General features: G+C 40.5%; 1 protein-coding gene across 1 annotated transcript in view; it reads left to right on the forward strand.

Annotated features, from left to right (window-relative positions):
* The first annotated feature begins 7646 nt into the window (after nucleotides 1–7646).
* Nucleotides 7647–22379, forward strand: part of LOC125487981 — a 28773-nt gene continuing 14040 nt past the window's right edge. The window contains exons 1-6 of the mRNA XM_048620727.1: nucleotides 7647–7735; nucleotides 10203–10288; nucleotides 16615–16726; nucleotides 18307–18400; nucleotides 20176–20230; nucleotides 21589–21729. Of these exons, the coding sequence (XP_048476684.1) occupies nucleotides 7647–7735; nucleotides 10203–10288; nucleotides 16615–16726; nucleotides 18307–18400; nucleotides 20176–20230; nucleotides 21589–21729 (577 nt within the window). The remainder of the gene's footprint in view (nucleotides 7736–10202; nucleotides 10289–16614; nucleotides 16727–18306; nucleotides 18401–20175; nucleotides 20231–21588; nucleotides 21730–22379) is intronic.

The following is a 22379-nucleotide window of genomic DNA, read 5'->3' on the forward strand; positions in this document are numbered from 1 at the left end:
TGCATATTCCAATCCAAAATCATTTCTGGCGATCGTACATATTCCAGCTCAGACTGAATCTACCCAACCATCCTTTCTTTCCTCTCTGTCTTTCTGAAAACACACATACCTCACCCCAGTTCGATTAGCCTACATTAGTATTCCATTCCCTGAGGATCAAAGGAACAGATGATGACATCCATATGTTCATCCTCAACTGTGGTACTTAAAACACTCATCTTTTCATTGAAACCTGAGTGCAAAGTGAATGGTTTCAAAAGGAAACATCCCTCATTCTTCCCAACCAGAATAAATACCATTTCTGAAGAAGGGTCTCGAACCGAAACGTCAGCCTTCCTGCTCCTCTGATGCTGCTTGGCCTGCTGTGTTCATCCAGCTCTGGACCTTGTTATCTCAGATTCTCCAGCATCGGCAGTTCCTACTATCTCTCTAAATACCATTTCTATCTGCTTCCAGTTCTTAGGAAGGGTCCCTGGATTTGAAAAAATAATCAAACAATTTCTCTGTCCGCTGATGTTGCCAGACCTGATGAGTTTCTCCAGCACTCTGCGTTCGTTCCAGATGGAAACTGCTACATTCGATTTCAGAGAATGTTACACAACAAACGCATCATACAGGAACTGATTTCTTTTGAATGATGTTTTTCACAAGAAGAAACAGTTTCTGCTCAAGGATTTAAACAAAGAATTGAGGATTGTGAAAATCTGAAGCACGAGCAAGTGAATGCTGGAGGAACTCAGTAATTCTGGCAGCGTCTGTGCAGAAAACGAGAGAGAGAGAGATAAATAGAGTTAACATTTAGAGTTCCTTGTAAATGTTCTGCAAAATGTAAAAAAAATGCTATTTTACACAGGAGCACTTTCAGAATTTAAGCTTTAGGTAGCACCCAAAACTTTTCAGTGTTTTTTTTTAATGCATTGACCATTGCCAAAACAATTGTCCAAGGAGATTTCAACACGTTATGTAGCTCTGCCCTGAATTTAGTTTGCGTCATTGCATAGATGCACGTGTTTGTACAAGAACTCAAATGAGTGAGCAGATACCCAGTCTCAGCGGCAATGTATGGGGGTGAGGTATAGTGTATTTGGTCAAGCACAGCCAAGGTATTGATCAAAGAACTCACTGCAGATGTCATATTCAGCAGTATAAAACTGCCCGACACCAGGAAGAGTAAAGCAATTGATTTCCTTCGGTTTTTCATCTCTGGATCACTCTGATTTTCAGCCTGCTGAGCCCGGAGTCTCCTGCGACTAATATTGCTTACTACAATGTGTCTGGCAGTCAAACCGTTAAATAGTAATATCAAAATGAAAGGAATCCATGTAACTAATACATTTTGCAACCTGGAGTACGTTGCACCTGCAGGTGATGTGAGAAAGGTCACATTGGGACGGAATCCCCACTGAATATTGTTAATTGTGCGTTGATGTTCATATGTAAACCAAAAAGGGATGTTCTCTAAATATACCAGCACCGAGACAATTATTATGACCTTGGATGCAGTTCTCACTGTGCTGTACTTGGTTTTAAGTTTCTGACAGCATATAGCTACATATCGGTCAAAAGTGAAGCAGACTGTGTACCACACCGACAGATACACATTTGTGCAGCTCATGTACAATATGAGTTTGATAACCACAGTGTAGGAGAGGAATGAATATGGGAACCGTCTGCTCAGAATGTGAAACAAAATGACATTAATGAGCATGACCAGCAGATCTGCTGTCACCATAGCCAGCATGTAGACTGAAATAGACTTGGAAATGCCGCAATTTTCTCTCGATAGAATCACAGTTGCCAGGAGGTTTGCTGTAAGAAAGAAAGAAAAGTAGATAAGTTAGAGAAGACACACACAAAAAAGGAGAGGTGATGGTCTAGTAGCATTATATCCAGCTATGAATTCAGAAACACAGATAATATTCTCGGGATTATGGTTCCAATCTGAATTAGAAATTTGAATTTGAGTTCATTAAGTTGAAATTCAATAGAAACCTGGAAGTAAGAAACGAGCGATGGAAATTGAATCATTGTCAATTGTGAGGGGAGAAACCAACTGATTCACTAACGTCCTTTAAGGAAGGAAACTGAGGTCCTTACCTGTTCTGATCTGCATGTGACTCTAGAATCACAGCATATGATTGACTTTCAACTGCCCTCTGGGCAATTACGGATGGGCAAGAAGTGCTGGTCTATCTAGCGACACACACGCATTCCGTGGAATAAAATATGAGGTCTTATGACATATCGTGTGTCAATGTACACATGCTGTCCTGTGTCTTATAAATTGTGAGATTTTCTACTGTCATAAACACAAGGATTAATGGTAATCCTTTTGAAGCAATTCATTGCGGGTACAACTACATTGACGGACTGCAAGGACTATTTTTAAGAGATGCAGCACAAAAAGCACGCTATCTTGATTCATGACAACGTGGTTTAGCAACTGCTCTTTCCAAGACCATAAGAAACTACAGAGAGTTGTGAACACAGTCAGTCCATCATGCAGATCAGCCTTCCATTCGTTAACTCCATATATAATCCCCACTGCATCAGAAGAGCAACCAACATAATCAAAGATTCCACTCCCCGCTCAACCGCCACATCCCGGTAATACTCACTTCCGCTCTCTTCCATCAGGCAGAAGAAGTCTGTATACACGTACGGATAGATTCAAGAACAACTTTTTTCCTATTAGACTTGAATGAACCTCTCAAATTCTAAATTTAATGTTGATCTCACTCTTTCTTCACCTTCTCTGCAGTAGTAGCACTGTATTTTTTGCTCTGATCTATTACTGTAATGCACTTTGTGTGGTATGATCTGCTTGCACAGCAAGCAAAACAGAACTTATCACTGTACCTATGCATATATGACAAGAATAAATTAAACCAAATCAAATCAGTGTTTCAAGAGGGAGGCTCACCAGTACCTTCTCAAGGTCAATGCAAGATGAATAACAAAGACCGTCTCACGTTCCAAGAAGTAAGAATGAAAGTTTTAAAGAGATAAAATAAATAAATTCTGAAAAAGTAATCATGGCTGGGGCGATCTTTTTTTTCAATGTATCAAAAAGCAGGTTCCACAGCTAAATGCACATCTCTCTGTTGTGTATGGACTTATGGAACAAGAACACGTGTAGCCTATTCAGCCCCTCGAGCCTGCTGTGCCATTAAATAAGATTATGCTGTTCTGTTTAAGTTTTGAATTCCACATTCAATCGATTCCAAATGTCCCTCTATTCCCCATCATAGAAGAAACTATCAATATCTGTGTTGAAAATATTGAAGGATTCTGGGTCCACTACCTTCTGAGGCTCTGAATTCTAACTTCATACGAACCACAAAGAAACAGGAAAGAAATTTCCCATTTCTTTCTCAAATGGCGAGGCCCAACTTCAAAACAGAGAAAACAGACATTAGAAACACTTTTCAAACAAAGGGTGGGAGAGGTTTGGAAATCTTTTCTACAAACTGCAGTTTTTACTCGATCAATTGTTCAATTTTGGAAATTAACATTTTTTTGGTTGCACAATCGTATGAAGTCATACGGGCTGGAGACAAGTCAGTGGAGTTGGGTCACCGATCAGCCATGATCTCAGTGAAAGGCACAACGGGCACGAAGTGCTGAGTGACCTATTGCTGCTCGTATGTACGCTATAACATAACAATTCACAATAGGTTTGACTGCAACTATTAGACAAACAGATATATTAATTAAATAAAATGAAGAGCTGTAGATGTTGGAGATCTGATACAAACAGAAACCAAACCAGCTGGAGGAACTCAGCAGGCTGGCAGCATCTGTGGAGGGAGAAACTGAGTTAATGTTTTGAGTCCAGTAACCCTGTCTGAAACCTACCTGGAACACCAAAGGTTGCGAGCACAGGATAGAAGATATTCTTTATCTGTAAAATTATTGGCTGCACCATTCTTTAGAAGAATGCTCACTTCCTGCCTCGCTCCATCGTTTCGATGAGAATGAATTAGAGATGAGCAAGGGTTTCCCTTTTATAGCACAGCTTGAGACCAACCGTGAAATGAGTTTGCATTATGTAAGGCCTTAATTAGGCATTTAACTTTTAGCTAAGTCTGGGGAGAAGGACGGTGGAAACATTGTCCATGAAAATTTTGGACTCAAAATTCATCACAAGGAAGAGCATTGATGAATAAGTGTGTAATTAAAATATGAGAAACATCAATAAAGATTATGAAACTACCACTTTACTGTTAAAAATAATCTGATTTGTGATTTGGAAACATCCACAGACCTTCCCTGGACTTGCTTACATTTGACTGTCATGTATCTGTCCCTAACTACCCACTAAAACAACAAAGTTAATCAACTCACTCCAAGTGATTCAAGTACATATAAAGCCCCAGGCCAGTATACAGCCCAGCCATTTCATCCAGCAGGGTCATCCTCCTCAATGTCTGGGGTACTGGTAGTGATTAGGGAATATCCAGCAATGGTGTATTAAAGGGTGAGGAAGAAATGATGTGTCAGAGAAAGCAAAATGGTGAGACAGTGAAGGATTGAAAAAGAGACAGGATGAGTGATAGAGAGAGCAGCAAAGAGATAGGGACAGTGGCACATGTGCGCACGCGCGCGCATACACACACACACACACACACACACACACTCACACACACACACACACACACACTCACACACACACAGAGTGAGACAGAAAGAGAGAGAGAGAGACGGGTCATCATAACTACATAAAGAAGCAGAATCCATAATCTGCTCGCAAAAATTGTGTGAACTGAAACGCCATGAGTTCCATCCTGCGATCTCAATTTATTACAATTGACAAATCACTGACCACACTCTTGTTGTCATTGGCCAATCTTGTACATCACTAAATTCATTCTCACCATCACTGTCCCTCCATATATATCACTGACCTCACTGTTATTGTCACTGTCCATTCGGATACCTCACTGACCTCACAACTAACATCACTTAAATTGGCACTCCTTTTTTCTTACACTGTGTTCCCTAGCTCTAGGTTCTCCTGTGTTCTGAAGTATCCTGGAAATATTTACCCTGTCAAGACTCTTCGTAATCTACAAGAAGAGATCATTCATTTAGGACGGACATGAGCAGGAATTTCTTCCCTCAGAGGATTGTGAATCTTGGAAATTCTTATCACAGAGAGCTGTGAGCCAGCCATTGATATGTAAGGTTCAGATTCTTGACAAATTGGGGAATGAAGTATTATGGGGAACAGGCAGGAAAGTGGACGTGAGGAATACCATGATCCAACTGAATAGCGAAGCAAGCTCGAGGGGCCGAATGGCCCACTTCTGCTCCCGGATCCAATGGCTCATACCGTCTCATTAACCAAAGTGCCCTATTTTAAGCTCTTCAACTCCTTAGGATGTGTGATGCTTTCAAGGCAGAAGAAAAGGCCCAGTGGCATTGTTACCAGACTCGAAATCTGAAACATTGTTAATATTGTGGGGAGCTGCTTTCAAATCTTACCATGGTAAACAATTGCATTTTAATTTGAAAAATAACAATCTGATGACCATGTCACCATTATTGATTGTCAGAAAAACTCTTGTTGTGCACTAATGTCCTCTAAGGAATTAAATTAGCGATTCTTATACGATCTGAGCTCCATGTGACTCCAGTCCCAGAACTGTGTGGTTGACTCTTAACTGTACTTTGGAGTAATTAGAGGTGGGTAATAAATGCTCATGTAGTCAGCAACACGCACATCCTGTGAATGGCCGAAACAAAAGATGATAATTTTTTCTAGCAAACACTGACCCGTGTTTTAAGTCGCTACATGTCCTTTTCTCAGTGAGGTGTGTCTTGGTTAAGAGACACCTCTAACGATGGAAGACACAGGACAGATTTTCTTAATACAGAGATCAGAACGAGAAATGTAATGAATAAGTAAAAGGAAAGGACACAGAGTGCTGTGAATATGAAGTGAGTCGTCCAAACCAAGACAGTATAAGAGTAAAATACTTGCTTTGAAGATAGCTCATATTTATTGAGAAACATTAACTCCCGTCCTATCTCGACAGCTGCTTCTTGTTGAGGAACCTAATTCCAGCCTTTTCAGTTTTTGTTTTAGATCTCGAGCATTCATCGTAGTTTACCGTTAATTTATCCATAATTGATTATGTTAATACGAATTAAATGACAGAATTAGTATTTCCTTTCTCTCAGCCTGGAAATGATTTCTTCAATGACAGCACTCTTTGCACTTTGGCAGTGTACCTTTCTGTATAACAGGAAGGACACTGTCAAAATGAAGTCCACCAAACCTAATGTTCTGTGTTGTTAAATCTTTTAATTTCGATGTTTTGACGTGTTTCTTCCCGAAATGGACCTCAATACCTTTTTGACATTTATTGACTCCTGAAGACGTGTTGACATTTGCAATGGTGTGACGATCCAGTGGCTTTGAGAGATTCATTTTCTTCCCTTTTGTTTTGATGAGATATTTCAATCTAGTGGTATCGAATTGTTTCTTCCAAACCAATAAAGTAATCAGCTTGCGAAACCCTGTTTCTTTTCTTAATATAGATAAAAGAAGCATGCTGAATGGGTGCAGTCAGGTTGTCACAGAACCAGTGTTTTAACTTAGCTTTCAGTTGCTGGGGTTCTGAAGTTGGCTGTCGAAGCTGTCATACATCTCTCTCAGTCACAGCAAAAAGCTTGAGTCTCTCTCTCTCTCTCTCCCCTGCCAGAACTTTCCCTTGGTGCTCTTTCCTCCTGGGCTGGGGAAGCATCACGCGTAAGGCAATATATTTCACTGAGTGTGCCTTTGCCAAAGGGTATGTTTATACGATGTTGCCCTTTTGGAACAGATGCTATTTAGTGCATAACTGGACTACTATTCTGCTAAGGTTTCGAATAGAGTTAACGTTATAGCAATTGTTCTTCGTATTTTAGCAGGTGTAAGAATAAAGTATGTTTTCCTTAAAGCTAAGCAGCATGACCACTCGAATTCCATTTGGAACACAGCACCTTACACTTGCCTTTAAGTAAGATAAAAGTTAGGGTCTAGGCTATCTCCTTGATATATTTGAAGGGGTTTGGCGTGGTCCATAACAAATTGGGGGCGTGTCCGCGATCGCAATCTCTGACTCCAGCTGGATTTGAGGATGATGTGACTCAAATGCAGTGATTAGCGAGTGTTGCTTTTTTTCGGGTCATGTATTCAGTTGTTTTAACTGAGGAGTCTCTTGTGTAATAATGGTATTTTCAGTGTGGAAGAAATCGTTCGGTATGTTTTCCAGAAAGTGAGCAAGGCAAAGCTTTTTGTGTTGGCAAGCAAGTTGAAGTAGTGTTTGCGAAGAAAGTGGAAATAATTGCAGCAAGAGCCCAGCATCTGCAGGAATACAATAGGAATCATTGGAAATTGGGAACATTCAATTGCAAACGAAGCAGCTTGAATTACAGGCAATGCCAAGGGAGAAAGAAAATGAAGGAATAGATCGAGCAGTATGAAAAGGAAAGGAAAGAATAGTCCTAGCAGAACAGAAAGAAAGGGAAAATAAGACTAGCTCTGGCAGAAGGAAAGAAAAAGGAAAGAATGGCCCTTGCAGAATAAAATGAGATAGAAAAGGAAATTTTTTCACAGTTTGAATGAAGATTAAAAAGAGGGCAGAGAAAATGAAAGGATGGCCCTAGCACAAGAAAGGGGGAAACAGAAAGATTTTGAACTTCAGAAGTTGGCAATGAAAGAGGAAAGTCGACTGAATTTGCAAAGGTAGAAGGGATGACTAGTGATGAGGGCACTGACAAAGGGCAGACCCATCGTAGCCAAAAGCCTGATGGGGATCTGTTTGAATATGTCCAAGCGTTACCAAAGTTCGGAGAGAAATAAGTAGAACCTTTTTGTTCAAATTTCATTTGGGAAACTGGCTAAACGATTTAAATGGCCGTTGACCATGTGGGTATTGTTGATTCAAACAAAGATGGTAAGTACAGCTATTGAGGTTTTTCACATCACTATCAGAGGAGGCCTCTGGGGACTATGGTTAGGTGAAAAAGGCCATCTTAAATCTATTTGAACTAGTGCCAGAAGCCTACATACAACGTCTTATGAATATAAGGAGGGAACCTGCTCAAACGTGCATACAAATGAAAGGATCAAATGAAGTATCTTTGAGAAGTGGATAAGGGCATTGAAAATAGATTAGACATATGACTTTCTTAGAGAGACTGTTATTTTGTTGGAGTTCAAAAATTCACTTCCTGAAGTAATGCGAACTCATGTGGAAGAGCAGAGAATTAAAATTGTAAGATGAACAACAAAAATGGCAGATGATTATGAGTCAGTTCATTAGTCAAAACTGGACTTCCGACATCAATGTTAATTTGTGAAGGATAGAAATTGGGGAAAGCAGAAATCACAGGTAAGATGGCCTTAGGTTTTCTTTTCTTCCAGTTGGAGAAACATCATGTGAGACAATCTATTTACTGAATTTGACTTTGCCAAGGGTGTTTTTATTCAATGTTATTATATTCGAACAATTTTGCAGTTAAACAGTCTAACATTCTGTTAGTTTTATCAAAAGAGTTAAAATTATAAAAATTCTTCTTTCTTTTGTTTGTATTTTAAATGAGTTTATGCAGAAAACTTGGTTTGCTGAAAGCTGAGTAGCATGACCACTCGCATTACATATGCAAGACAGTACCTTACACTTGCCTTCAAACAAGATTAAAGTTCGGGTCTAGGCTATGTTCTTCGCATATTTGAACAGAGGTTGCCTGGCCCACAATAATGATGTGAGAAATTTGAGAATCTGCTCCACTAGCCCTCTAAATCCCTTCGCACTTCCTCGGCACTTGTGTTCTGAGGTTGACTTGGAAAATCCATATTCCCTCCAAAATGTAGCCACTTAACTATCGTGTGATGAAATGTCACTTTCCAACTTCATCCAGTAATAATGTCTTACTCTGTTATTTTATGATGTTCCTCGTCTAGTTTCACTTTTCTTTCAATTTCGCTCTGTCTTCCAATCTTAAAAGAGTATCTCTGTTTCCTGATCTTATATTATTCCTGCAAATGGTAAAGGACAGCGTTCCTACAGCTTTTTTTTAATGTAACACCAATTCTCACTTTCCACCAGACCACTTCAATACCTTTTGCCTCGAATTGTTAGTTTCTGTGTTTTTTTTTGCGGCTGACTTGCAGTCCACCTTTCTTCAATACGAAGGTTATCTTACTGTTCAGGATGTTGGATGCCTTGCAGGAATTTGCGAAAATTAAAACTACGTTCCTCTCTGTATTGCTCTTGTAATTTATTCCCAGCTTAGAGCTGCAGACCAGAGTCCAATAATTACTAGTGTGCAGAAGCAGGCCATTAGGCCCATTGATTCTGTCCGAGCTCTGAAGTAGTGGTCTTTCTCTTAAGCACTGCTTTTTTAAAATTAAATGGAGTCGGCCTCATTAGGGGCATTTAAGCGGCTATACGTAGGCATATGGATGATAGTATAAAGTAAGGGTGGAGGTTAGATAGACCTTAGCTTTAGGGTAAAAGTTCGGCACAACATCGTGGACCAAAGGGCCTGTCCTGTGCTGTACTCTTCTATGTTCTATGTTCTATCTGCGAAGAGAACTGTTCTGATGAAGGGTCACTGGACCTGAAACGTAAACTCTGGTTTCTCTCCGCAGATGCTGCTGAGTCCACTGAGCTTTTCCAGAAATAAAAACAGAAATCGTTGAAAAAGCTCAGCATCTGTGGAGAGAAGATTTCTGATGCAGGGTCACTGGAACTAAAATGTTAACTTTGATTTCTCTCCACAGACGCTGCCGGATCCACTGAGCTTTTCCAGTGTTTTCGGTTTTTGTCTCTGATTCGCAGCATCTGCATTTCTTCTGCTTTTAATATTGCTACAATGCAGAATGGAGGAATGCAGTTTTTGACACGTTTTTCCACTTCTGGCCACCCGTGCTGACTGAGTTCCAGAGCCAAGCTGAACCCTTCTCTGTTCCTGTATCCATTCCAATACAATGCTATTTAATTGACATTGTCCCTCCTCAGGCGAACATCCAAAAATCATCAACTCAGAATATCACTCTATTTCAAATGCAGGAAGGCAAGAGACAAAAATGTACCAAATATGAGATATGTTTTAGCCTGCGAGGCAGGACTCATGATTCTGAAGCAGTCAGTCAGACAGACTGTTTAAACGCAAATTCCTCGTCCCTTCTTATGGCACCGGCCCAGTTCAAAATCTTCGAACAGTTTGTGTCTCTCTGTTCACGAGAATGTTCTCAGGCAATGTCACTTGCTCTACACGGACTCAAGTCAGGGTAAGAGAATGGACAAATGTTACAAATATTTTCTAATCAATCTTTTCAGGAACGTTGTTGCACCCTCTGGAGCAGGAGGGAATTGAATCCAGATCGCCTGACTCAGAATGAGGGGAACTTTCCACTTCTTAAAGGAGCTCCCCCAAACCCCGACCCGCACCCCAGAGAGAAGGATATTTTTAACGAGCTGAATTCCCAGCTGCTGTGTCAGAGAGGCAGCTTTTTTTCAGAGTTTCTGAGTCATTCGGTTCTCGGGTGTCATGAAAGCTGAACTCTGTAATGGTGCAGTCAACGGGACTTTTGCAGAACTATCATTTAAAACTGTGGAGTAACATCACACACGCATTCACAATCTTAGATTTTCTCTCTTTCGCAAACACACAAGTTAGAACCACTCCCCCGCTCTCTCACACACACATATACACACTCGCATATGCACTCACAATCACACACACTAACTGACTGACTTATACGTTTATTCATTCACAGACACCCTTACACAAACACTGACACAAACACAAGCAAACTCATTCACTCAACGCAGACACATTGAAAGAATCACGTGCACACACACAAACACATTCACACACACAATGAATCAAATGGTCAAACACGTACACACACTTTCTCGCTTACACCCACACCACACATTCGCACCTGAGAAGCACCCCACAAATTCACAGCTTCAGGTTTTGCTATAAGGCTTGCACAGGATTTGTACAATTTTATCAACATATTTCCCTTATTTTCACCTTACATTTTGAAATCCGCGCTATGCATTTCACTACAACTTTTAGTCAACTTGCTGTTTTAAAGTCACGACATTTCCATGAAGCCAACAAAGTGGGCATCGATACCAAATACAGGAATGTCAATGAGATTTAAAGGATGATATAATCAATGTGAAATGTACAAAGTGAGAAAAAAGGAGCGAAATTTACACAGTGTGCAAATTAGACTAGAATTATCAGAGTGGGGATGGAGAAGAAGAAGTATACAGGGTAGACAAACGATTTAGAATCCCACAGAGTCGAGCAGTGGTATTTTGAGTGATGGTTCAAGAGGGAAATTTGCAAAGTCAGTGAAGTGAAACGGGCTTTACCGAATATTGGAATGGCAGCAACATCTCCATCACGATGGAATGATAAGAATTTGCAAATCTTTCAATCTTCGTTAAAAAAAACAAAAAGGGCACGAGGGAGAGATTTTGAGAACAGCTTGATTCATACAGTGAATACATTGGAAATATGGATGTAAGAGGATTTTGATTTTTCTCAAACGAGTTCCGACATTCAATGTAACCATTGATGATGATCAGATTCACATCTAAGTATCTGGCTTTACTCCAAATCACCTATTACCTTGACAGTGAAAGTGATTGTCTATTTCAAACGTAAACATTCTCCCATTCGATGATCCAAACTTCTGCAGAGTTACAATGATTCACAATCCAGTCGATGAGGACTTTTGTTTCTCACATCAGGCGTGAATGATCAAACCTGCATCCTCTGACAATAGCGCCATTTAATGAATGCCAGGTGTACGCTTCAACTTCTCTTTTCCTACCCTGTAAATCTCTGTGGAATTTATATGTTTAATTCTGATCAACTCTCAGTTTTCTCCAGCCCAGCGAGTTGAAGGGTTGTTGAATGCACCTTCTAGTATGGGAGAACCCTTTCATTCCAGGATCCACCTCAACTCACTTTTGTTGTGAACTCTGCAACACAACGTCATCATTCCTTTGAAAAGCAAGCTAAGACTGCGCATGTCGAATCATACAGGAGGCTATTTTATCCATCCTGTACTGGCTCCTGAAATAAAAGCTACCGAGCTCGTCCATTTCTAAAGCTTAATTTCTGTAACCCTCTCAATCCATCACCCTCAAATATATATCATCGCTCTTTTGAAACCTCGTGTGGAATCTGCTTCCAGCACTTTCCAAGGCAACACATTCCAAATCTCTGAGTAAAAAAAAAAGTTTCTCCACACCTGAAGAAGGGTCAGTAGACTAGGAGAGTTAACTCTGATTTCTCTCCACAAATGCTTCCAGACTTGCTGGATTTCTTTCGAAATTTTTGTTTTTTTTTCCAGCATCAGCACTTCTATCGGTTTTGCTGCTCATTTCACTCCAAGCTGTTTTGCTGATAATTCTGAAAGTGTGACTCCAAGGAACTGACATACCAACTGGTGGAAACCGAATTATCTTCTTTTCCCTGACAAAGTTTATCATATTTTTTAACACCTCAGTAAAGTTACCTCTTAATCTTCTCCAGTCCAAGGAGAATAAGCACAATTTCGCTCATCTTTCCCTGTATACAGAATCCCTCATTCTACTATTATATTAGCAAATCTCCTTTAAGCAATATTCAGGGCTTTAACATTCTCCTCAAGTAACACTATCCTCCAAATGTTGTCTGACCAATGACTGGTAGATGTGTAGCATCATTTCGTTGCTTTTATACTGTATGCCCCAATTTTTAAACCCAAGGCTCCCAGAAGCCTTCATAGCAACTGTTTCAACTTCTGTGGTTAACATCAGAGAAACATGCACGTCAACAACGATGTTTCTCTCAACAAAGAAGAAGAACAATGAACAATACAGGACAGGAACAAGCCCTTTGTCCCTCCAAGCCTGCGCAACATATTTTACCCTTCCATAATAAAACTCTCTTCATTTACAGGATCTACAATCCTTCAATTCGCTTCCTGTCATTTATTCGGAAGATGTTTCTTGAATGCTGCTATTGTGTCTACTTCCACCATCTCCTCTGGCAGCGCATTCCTGGCACTGACCACCTTTTGTGTGAAAAACTTGCCTGGCACATCTGTTTTAAATTTATCCCACGCCCCGTCCCCGCATCTTGAACTTGTGTATTCTTGTAATTGACTCCTTCACCCTAGGAACACGTCTCATACTTTACACTCCATCCATGTCATTCACAATCTTATAAACTTGTATCAGGTCGCCCCTCAACTTCCTGCGTTCCAGTGAAAACAAACTTGGTCTATTCAACCTTTCTTCATAGCTAATATACCTTACAGAAAGCAACGTTCTGGCAACCTCTTCTGTACCCTCCTGTACGAACACCCTTCTGGTAGTGTGGTAACCAGAACTGTATGCAATATTCCAAGTGTGGCCTAACTGAATTTCTGCAAAGCTCCAGCATAACTTGTCCGTCCTTATATTTAATGCCACTTGCAATGAAGGTGAGCGTATCATAGATCTTTTGACTACCTTATCTACCCAACACGCCAGCTTCAGTGATCTTTGGACCTTACCACCCAGATCGCTTTGCATATCAATAGTCTTAAGTGTTCTGCCATTCACTGTATGATTTCTACCTGTACGTGAACTTCTAAAATGAATCACTTCACATTTAAACTCCATCTACCATTTTCCTTCCCATAACTCCAACTTATCGATATCCTGTTATGTCCCCGACAAACGTCGTCAGTATTCGCTACTCAAAGAATCTTTGTGTTGTCTGCAAACTTCCTAGTTATACCAGCTACGTTTTCCTCCATATCACCTGTATAGATCACAAGTATCAGAGGTCCAAGCACTGATCCCTGTGGAATATCACTAATCACAGCCCTCATTCCGTTCTCATTCGCTGCCTCTGTCTCCTATGATTAAGTCAGTTCTGTATCCATCTTTTCACCTCATCCCCGATACCAAATGACTTCACCTGTTTCTACCAGTCTGCAAAAAAGACCTTGCCAAAGGATTTACTGAAGTCTATGTAGACAACATCAACCGCTTTTCCCTTGTCAATCATCTTCATTACCTGCTCAAAAAAATTGACCAAGTTAGTGAGGCACGATCTTCCCTGGACGAAACCATGCTGTCTATCGCTAATAAGTCCATTTGCTTCTAAATGCACATAGATCTTGTCCCTGAGAATTGTTTCCAAAGTTTCCCTTTTGCTGACGTGAGGACGATAGATCTGTAATTTTCTGGATTATCCATGCTACACCTTTAAATAATATGACTTTTCTGCCTGTTCTCCAGTGTTGTGGGACCTCACCTGTGGCCAAAGAGGATACAAAGATGTCTTTTAACGCTCCAAAAATTTGTTCTCTTGCCTCTCTGAATATTCTGGGATAGATCTTACCAGAACCAGGGGACTTATCTACCTTAATACTTCCAAAGATGCATAACACCTTTTTAACAGCAACTTGGCTTAGATAATCTATGCTCCCTTCTTTGAGATCATACTCCACCAATGCCTTCTCTTTGGTGAATACTGACACGAAGTATTCGTTTAGGACCTCACCTGCCTAATCTACATCACACATATATTCCCTCCTTTGTTTTTGTTTGGGCCAATTCTTTCTCTTGCTCCCCTCTTGGTTTCTACATGTGTATAAAAAACCTTGAGATTCTCCTTAATTCTTTTTTCTAACGACATTTCATGAACCCTTTTAGCCCTTCTAATTCCTTATTTAAGTTCTTTCCTACTTCTCTTGTATACTTCGAGGGTTTTGTCACTTAACGTGCTCCTACACCTTACGTAAGCTTCCTTTTTCTTTCTGGCCAAGATCATAACCTCTCTCGTTAACAAAGTTCACGTAACTTGCCACACCTATCCTTAGTTGTCGCAGGAACGTGCCACTCCTGAACAGCCATTTGAAAGACTCCCACGTGTCCAAGATGAATATATCCTCAAATAGCTACCTCCAATCAAAATTCTCCAATTCGTGCCTACTATTGTTGTGGTTCACCTTCCCCCAATTTACACTGTCACCCGAGGACTGCTGTTATCCCTCTCTATGAATATCTTAAAACTCATGGTGTAATGCTCCCACAACGAAACTTCACTCACCTGAGCGGGCTCATTTCCCACGTCCAGTATAACACTTTCTATGTTTGGATACTACGTCAAGAAACCCTCCTGAATGGTTACTATAGATCTGCTCTTACACTCCACTCAAAGTTGTACCATTGAGCCTGTTTTAAGAATGTTTGCCAGAGTATCAAAGCTTAATCCTTCCTGCCCTGAAAATTGATTGTAATAAGAACTGACATACCTTTGGAACATTCAGCCCTTCGAGCCTTTTATACCATTCAACGGGATCATGGCAGATCATGGACGTTTTAGTTGATTAAGGGGTGTGTTTCTATACGTCAGTTGTGTCTTTTGAACGTGCATGTCCATGTATTTTTGTGAAGCAATATTTTTTAAAAATTCAGTGCATTGAAAAGCAGACATTTAGCTCGACTTTTATGATCAATTCCAATAATGGCAAACTGAAAACATTTCAATAAAAACCGAAAGAACTGCGGATGCTGTAAATCAGACTCAAAAATAGAAAATGTTGTAAAATCTCAGCGTGTCTGTCAGCACCTGTGGACAGAAATCTGAGTTATCGTTTCTGGTTGAATGACCCTTCGTCAAATCTATTCTGAGGTCGGGTCATTCGACTCGAAACGTTAACTGAAAATATTTATTCTTCTTTGTTTATGCAGTGCCTAAAAACACCGTGCAAGAATTTAAATGCAAGAAATTGGTTCATGCTGATATATTATACATTATATGATATATCATGTATATGGCATCGATAAGGTGGAGAACTGAGATTGTGAGAACAACACAACTAAAAATTGGGAAAATTTGGAATTTTTTACAGATGTAAGACAGCGTAGAATACTTACTATTTGGGAGAAAGACAGAGAGAGGGAGAGAGAAGGAGAAAGAGAAAGAGAGATAGAGACAGAGAGAAAATAATTAAATCAGTAGAAAGTGAGATTTTATGTCATTGTACGAGTTGTAAAATCCCGTTCTTTACTTAAAGTCGCACCCAAGTGTTAAGAGCATGGGATTAAGCAAAAATTAACACCTCATTTTTTCATAGAAACTTATACTGTGTACCGGAAACTAATATGACACTGATTAAGTTTCACAATTTCAGAATCTCTGTTTATGTCTCGTGGCATGCAATGGATTGAAATTTCGTCGTTGTCGGTGTGGGTTGGGGGTGGGACGGGGTGGGGCGGGCGTTAGAAAGATTTTCAAGTCCCTGTGGCTAAATGTCACCGTCTCTCAAGTACCCTGATATCTTTCTTTAAATGTTGTCTTAAAACATTTAGAAAGGAAACAGTCTGTCTGCTAAATTAAGATATTTTGCTCATTGGGATACACACTATGTTATAGCAGCAAAGAGAAATTGATACAATATTAGTGACTTATCAATGATGTCGAGGGTGAATCATTTTGACTGGGTTCTAACCGAGGTGACCATAGTCATGTCATTGTTTCAAATGTACCAGTTTTATGGACTTTACATAAAATTTCTAATTTTCTTTTCTTATCTGTTGTTTGTAGGACTGGTGGCAATCGCCAAGCAGCTGGGACTCAGACTCTCGGCTCCAAGGAATAAAATCACAGTGATGCTGATGGGCAACCATTCAGCTGGGAAAAGTTCCTTCATCAATTGGTGAGCAGACCAATCTCATGTTTTCTATTGTGGCATTGACGAAGGCTGGGACGGATGCATTCACTGGAAATGTTTGAAGAGTATTCACTGGATACAGACGTCCACCTTAGCCATCGGGGTCACTTCCCAGCAGATAGGGCGGATTTATGAAAACGGTGGCTTGATCTGACCAATCTAGTGAGGCTTTTTATGCAGGGCGCCTTGTAGAAAATGGAACAGAATGTATATTATTTATTTACAAAACAGTGAACAAAACTTGACAAAAAGTGTGTCTTAATACAAGAACAGCGTTACACTTGGAGAAATTATACAAGACAAGAAGTGGTGAAAAATGCCACAAAGACTGAAAAGGTAAAGCCACGATAGTCTTACCAGAACATTGAGTTGCTGTCTCGTCAGAGACAGACGATTGGAGGTGGTTTAACATAAGAGTCACCATGCCTCAGGCGAGTTGAAAGCTTGAGAATGTATGGTCACCTCAGGCAGTGCAGGGATGGACCCACAGTATTGGCATTATTATACACCGAAAACCAGACGTCCAACCAACTGGGAAGGAATAATGAAACAAAGACAAGTGCCAATTTAATTTGGAAAGCACAATGATGACAAAAAGGTAAAGTTAAAGGCATTGTACATTTATTATATGTTTAGGGGCTCCATTATTTCTTTTTCTTGTCTGCTCCTTTCAGATTTGCCCTCAAATCGTCCGCTCATCATATCGATTTTGATTGTCTGAGTCAGGGCACTCACACTGCCTATTCATGCTGTGGATATTTATAGCCTGACACACCATCTCTACTGCCTCTGCTCCTGTCAGCAATACTGACTGCATGCCTCAGTTTCCACACGACTTCTAATCTTCTCAGTAATACGAAGTGTGTACATCAGGGTCCTCACTGCCTCAGCTCCTTTAAGTCATACTGACTGCTTATCTCAGAGCCCACACTGCCTATGATCCTCTCAGTAACACTGACTGTGGGTCTCAGGTCCTCACTGCCTCTGTTCCTTTAAGCAATACTGACTGTGTCTCCACGTCGTCCTTGACTCTCCTCCTTTCAGTCATACTGGCTGTATTTCTCAGGATCCTCACTGCCTCTGTTTCTCTCATTATTACTGAATCCCTGCCTTGGTATCATCATTGCAGAAATACAATGAACACAACTTCTCCTCCAGTGCAACTTTGACCATGATCATTCACATATTGTGCCTATTTCAATGAAATTTAGCAGATGACAACCGTTCTCTGGCTCATTTCTCAAGGCAAAATTTTGAAATCATTAGCCCTCCAATCTGTGTTAATATTTAAATAAAGCGTGTCAATTAACCATCAGCCATCGCCTGACTGGCACTTTCTCCATGGTAACAGCTCGATCAGTCAGTCTATTCATCAACTCATGTGCTATCCCTTCCATTAGAGTTCAGGTATTGTTGTCCCTTTACGTTGATACGTATTGCTAATTATCTTGGTCTCAGCAAGTCAAATATTTTCAGCAAAATGCGTTTTTCCTCAGCAATAGCCAAGTGTATGACCCATGGACTGTAAGAATGATATTTGCATGTTGAATCGTTAAAAATTTTAGGTACATTGAGGAACATATACAGAAAACAGGAGTTGCAACCGAGACACAAGGATTTCCATTTGTCACCAGTGGAAAGAAAAGGGAGTCACTCCTGGTGAGTAATATCATGAATCATCGCTGAGCTTTCACTCATCTGAGATCCCTGAACACAGGCGAGTGGCGAATGTCAAAGAGCAGGGAGCCTCTTCTCGAGTACACTTACTGGAATTCTTAGTAATCATCACATTCGATGTCATTATTTTCTTCACTTACGTCTGGTGGCTTTGACCCGCTTTCTCAGCCCCAATGACACTGAACGGAAATTATTGATTAATAATAATAATAATAATAATAATAATAATCACAATTTCATTATTTAGGCCAGTTTGAATTGCGTAATGCTTGGCCAATGACCATTGCTGCATTGATAGGGACCAGATGCAGCTTACAGTTGTGTATCTGAAAGACAAATTGCAATGCCGTTGCTGTCGTCCTGACAACTGAGAAATAAACTAACACACACAGCACTGATACAGTTAACTTTGTTCTTCGAAAAGAAGTGGGGAATTGCTGACAAGATCAGAATTTGGTCGCCATCCCTAATTGCCTTTGAACTGTAAAATAAAGCGAAGCTAAATTGTGAATGCTGGAAATCTGAAACAAAAACAGAAATTGTTGGACAAACTCAACAGGTCTGGCAGTATCTGGGGAGACAGAAACGAGTAAATCTTTCGGGTCCATTGATCTTTCTTCAGAATTAATGGTAGCTTAGGAAAGGGGAATATATGACAGGGGATGTGGGGTAAAGAAGTAAGCGAGCTCAGCACAAGTTCATTTTCCGCTTGAGGACACTGCAGCCTTCAGGAGTCAATACTGAGTTCAACAACTTTAGAGCCTGACATGGGCTGCTTTCAGCACAAGCAACCGATTTTCACCCAACAATGGTCCCCATTAGCAGCTTTTCTTTCTCCTGGCTCACCATTATCCTTCCCTTTGCTTGCCTGGCTGTCTTCCTTGGACTCTGTCTCCCGCTATCACTCACGATTCCCCCACTGTCCACCTTTTTTTTCTCTCCAACGGTACTGTCGGATCTGTTGAGTTTCTCCGGAGATTTCTGTTTGTGTTGCCCTTGAACTGATTAGTTTTCTAGGCACTTTGCAGGTCCTCGAGAGTGAACCGCATTGCTGTGAGCCTGGAGTCACAGGAATGACCAGATCAGATAAGGGCATCAGGTGTGTTTGCTTAAACGGCCTGAGGGAATCAGCTGTCCTGCTCGTGGCCTGGAGTCACGTGTCAACCAGATGAGAAAAGATCGATCTGTTGCCTTGCCTAAAATGGTGTTAGTGAATCAGATTTTCTGTCTGTTTTCATAAATGAGGATCTTTTGATGCTTATCATTATAGAGATGAATTCCAGATACATTACACATACAGTAAACCCATGGTTACGGTGACATTTGAGCCCATGTCCCCACAGCGTTAGTCTGGGATTCAGAATTACTCGTGTGGTCACATTCACGCTCTGCAACCGTCACTCCCTGACTGGTTCCGTATTTGCATTCTTTGGAACAATATTACAAATGCTCATATACCAAATGGTAAAGTCACTATCATCCTAGTATTTCATGAAAGAGAAAGATGACTGGTGGTGATTTGTTCTGAGGTTCACCACGTCTCACGCGAGGAGAGAGGTTGAGAAGGAGAATCCTTCATGATCACCTCTGCAAGTGTGGGAATTGAATCCAGTGTACTGTGTTCACTCTAGTGAGTACACCTGCCACTCAGACAACCGAGCTAACCGACCCCTCTTACATCACCAGGGTTATGAAAAAAAAACTTGTTTGCAGGACTTTGCATCTGTAGTCTTTAATCATTTTCCTTGTTTACACAGGGTCATGCTACATTACATCTCTATCCACAATTCCAAGCTCTGGAACAGATCGAAGGTACATTCACGATAATTTAGATTTTACATGAAATAGGAGAAGAAACGATAGCAAAATGTAAGGTATGCAGGGTAGTTTGATCTTAGACTAGGGTAATAGGATGGCACAACATCGTGTGCCGAAGGGCCTGTACTGCGCCATTCTCTTCCATGTTCTATGTTCTAAATAACGGCTATGCATGTCACATCAATCAAATGAAGCTTCACAATGTTAACAATGTAATGATTTCCTGCAAGTTATCAGGGGCAGTCAGGATCAATTTGTTAAGGGAATGTGATGTTTGATAAATCTGATGACACTTTTTGAGGAAGTAACCAGGAGTGTTAATGAGAGTCATGCACTTGATGTGTCTCCATGGATTAAGCAAAGCTTTGAAGAAGGACTTTAATGGCAGACTGGTGATAGAGGCCAGAGAGTCCATCAGGCACAGGATTAGATGGTGCATTGGACCCGAAATTGGCTCTGAGAGAAGAAGCACAGTTTGATGGCGAACGGCTGCTTCTGTAACTGGTCGTTGGCTTTCACTGGCGTTCAGTGGAACTTGGTGTTGGGGCAATGGCACTTTGTGGTGTGGATTAATATTTTCGACATAAATGTAGGGATTTAATCACGAAGTTTGCAGCTGTTATAACATTTGGTATGTTGATAAATAACTGGGTTGACAGCTGTGAACTGAAGGAGGATATGAATTGCCTGATCTGATGGGCAGAGCAATGTCAAATGGAAGTAAACCGATAAATGTGTAAAGTATTACACTGGGGGAGGGCTAACAAGGCAAGCAATTGTTCTCTGAATGGTAAGACCCTGGAAAGATCTGAAGACAAGAAAGATCTTAATGTGCAGATTCAATAAATCCCCAGAGGCAGCGGGAGCAGGTGTATAATATGGTTCAGAATGCGTATGAAATATCTGCATGTATTTGGCAAGGCATATTCCAGAAGAGCGTGGAATTTACTTAAAACAGAAAGGTAGTCTTAAAGTGGTTTGGATTGACTATTGTGGACGCATGAAGGAAGTGTATGAGGGAGTAACAACGTTGATATGACATTCCGTGGATTGGTATTTCAGGCAGCATGCATAACCAACCTGAAGGGATGGGGTTCCTTCTGCATTGTAACATTCTGTTACTGACTGCTTTATGCCATAATTAATATTCCGTACAAAATTGAAGATGCTCTGCATTTGCAAATGTTAAGCCACTAATGATGTCTATCATATACTGAAGGTGAAAGAATAATGCATTCATTATTTGTGATTTACATTGTTACCCTTGAAGTATTTTGATACAGAACTTTGCAAACCAAACGGCATGAGATGGAGAATCATTTATTTACCTTTGACTTTCCTTGCTTCTGCAGGAGTGACAGACTACCTGACGACTGAGATCAGCACCTCAAAGCAGAAAATGTTTTTCCTGGTGACCTTCATAGATACACCAGGCCTTGTGGATGGAGACATGTCCTACGAATTCGATGTGGATAAGGCTTTGATCTGGCTGGGTAACACTTTTTAGTATTTGTGTTTGTTGACTTTAGAATAACCGAGCTGTTTTCTGACCTTCTTCAGGGTTAATGACTGATTCTAATCATAGAAAAAGTAAAGACATTGTAGTCCTCCAAGTCCATGGGGCTGCTCTCTCATTGGAGAGAGAAGACTGGTGGTGGTTTGGCCTGAAGGTCAGAACATCTCAGACGAAGGAAGAGGTTGAGAAGGAGAGTCATTCATGGTAATCTCAGCTGTTGCTGGAATTAAACCCATCCTGCTGGTGTCACTGGGGCCAACTGAGCTAACTGACATTACCTTTAGTGACAGTATGACTTGCTGACACAGACGTTAAAATGAGGTAAACTGATGGCTTCACCTCCCACTGAAATACTTGATCACCCAGTTACAGTTTTGATGGCATCACTTATTTGTTTAGTTTGTATTTGTTAAGAGCAAAAACGCTGTTTGAAAAAAATATCGACTCTGTGATGAATATCTTCAAAAGAGAGACATGTACATTCGTAAAAGACAGAATGAAATGAAGACTACGATTTTGTGCTTTGTGATGTTAAATTTAAGAAACCAAATCTGCAGATTTTGCCTACAGCAAATATTTCAATCTACAGGGAAAATAGTGCTTGCTTCAATAAACTGACAATTGATA

Source organism: Rhincodon typus, chromosome 48 (assembly GCF_021869965.1).
Source record: "Rhincodon typus isolate 14 chromosome 48, sRhiTyp1.1, whole genome shotgun sequence".
Taxonomy (NCBI): Eukaryota; Metazoa; Chordata; class Chondrichthyes; order Orectolobiformes; family Rhincodontidae; genus Rhincodon; species Rhincodon typus.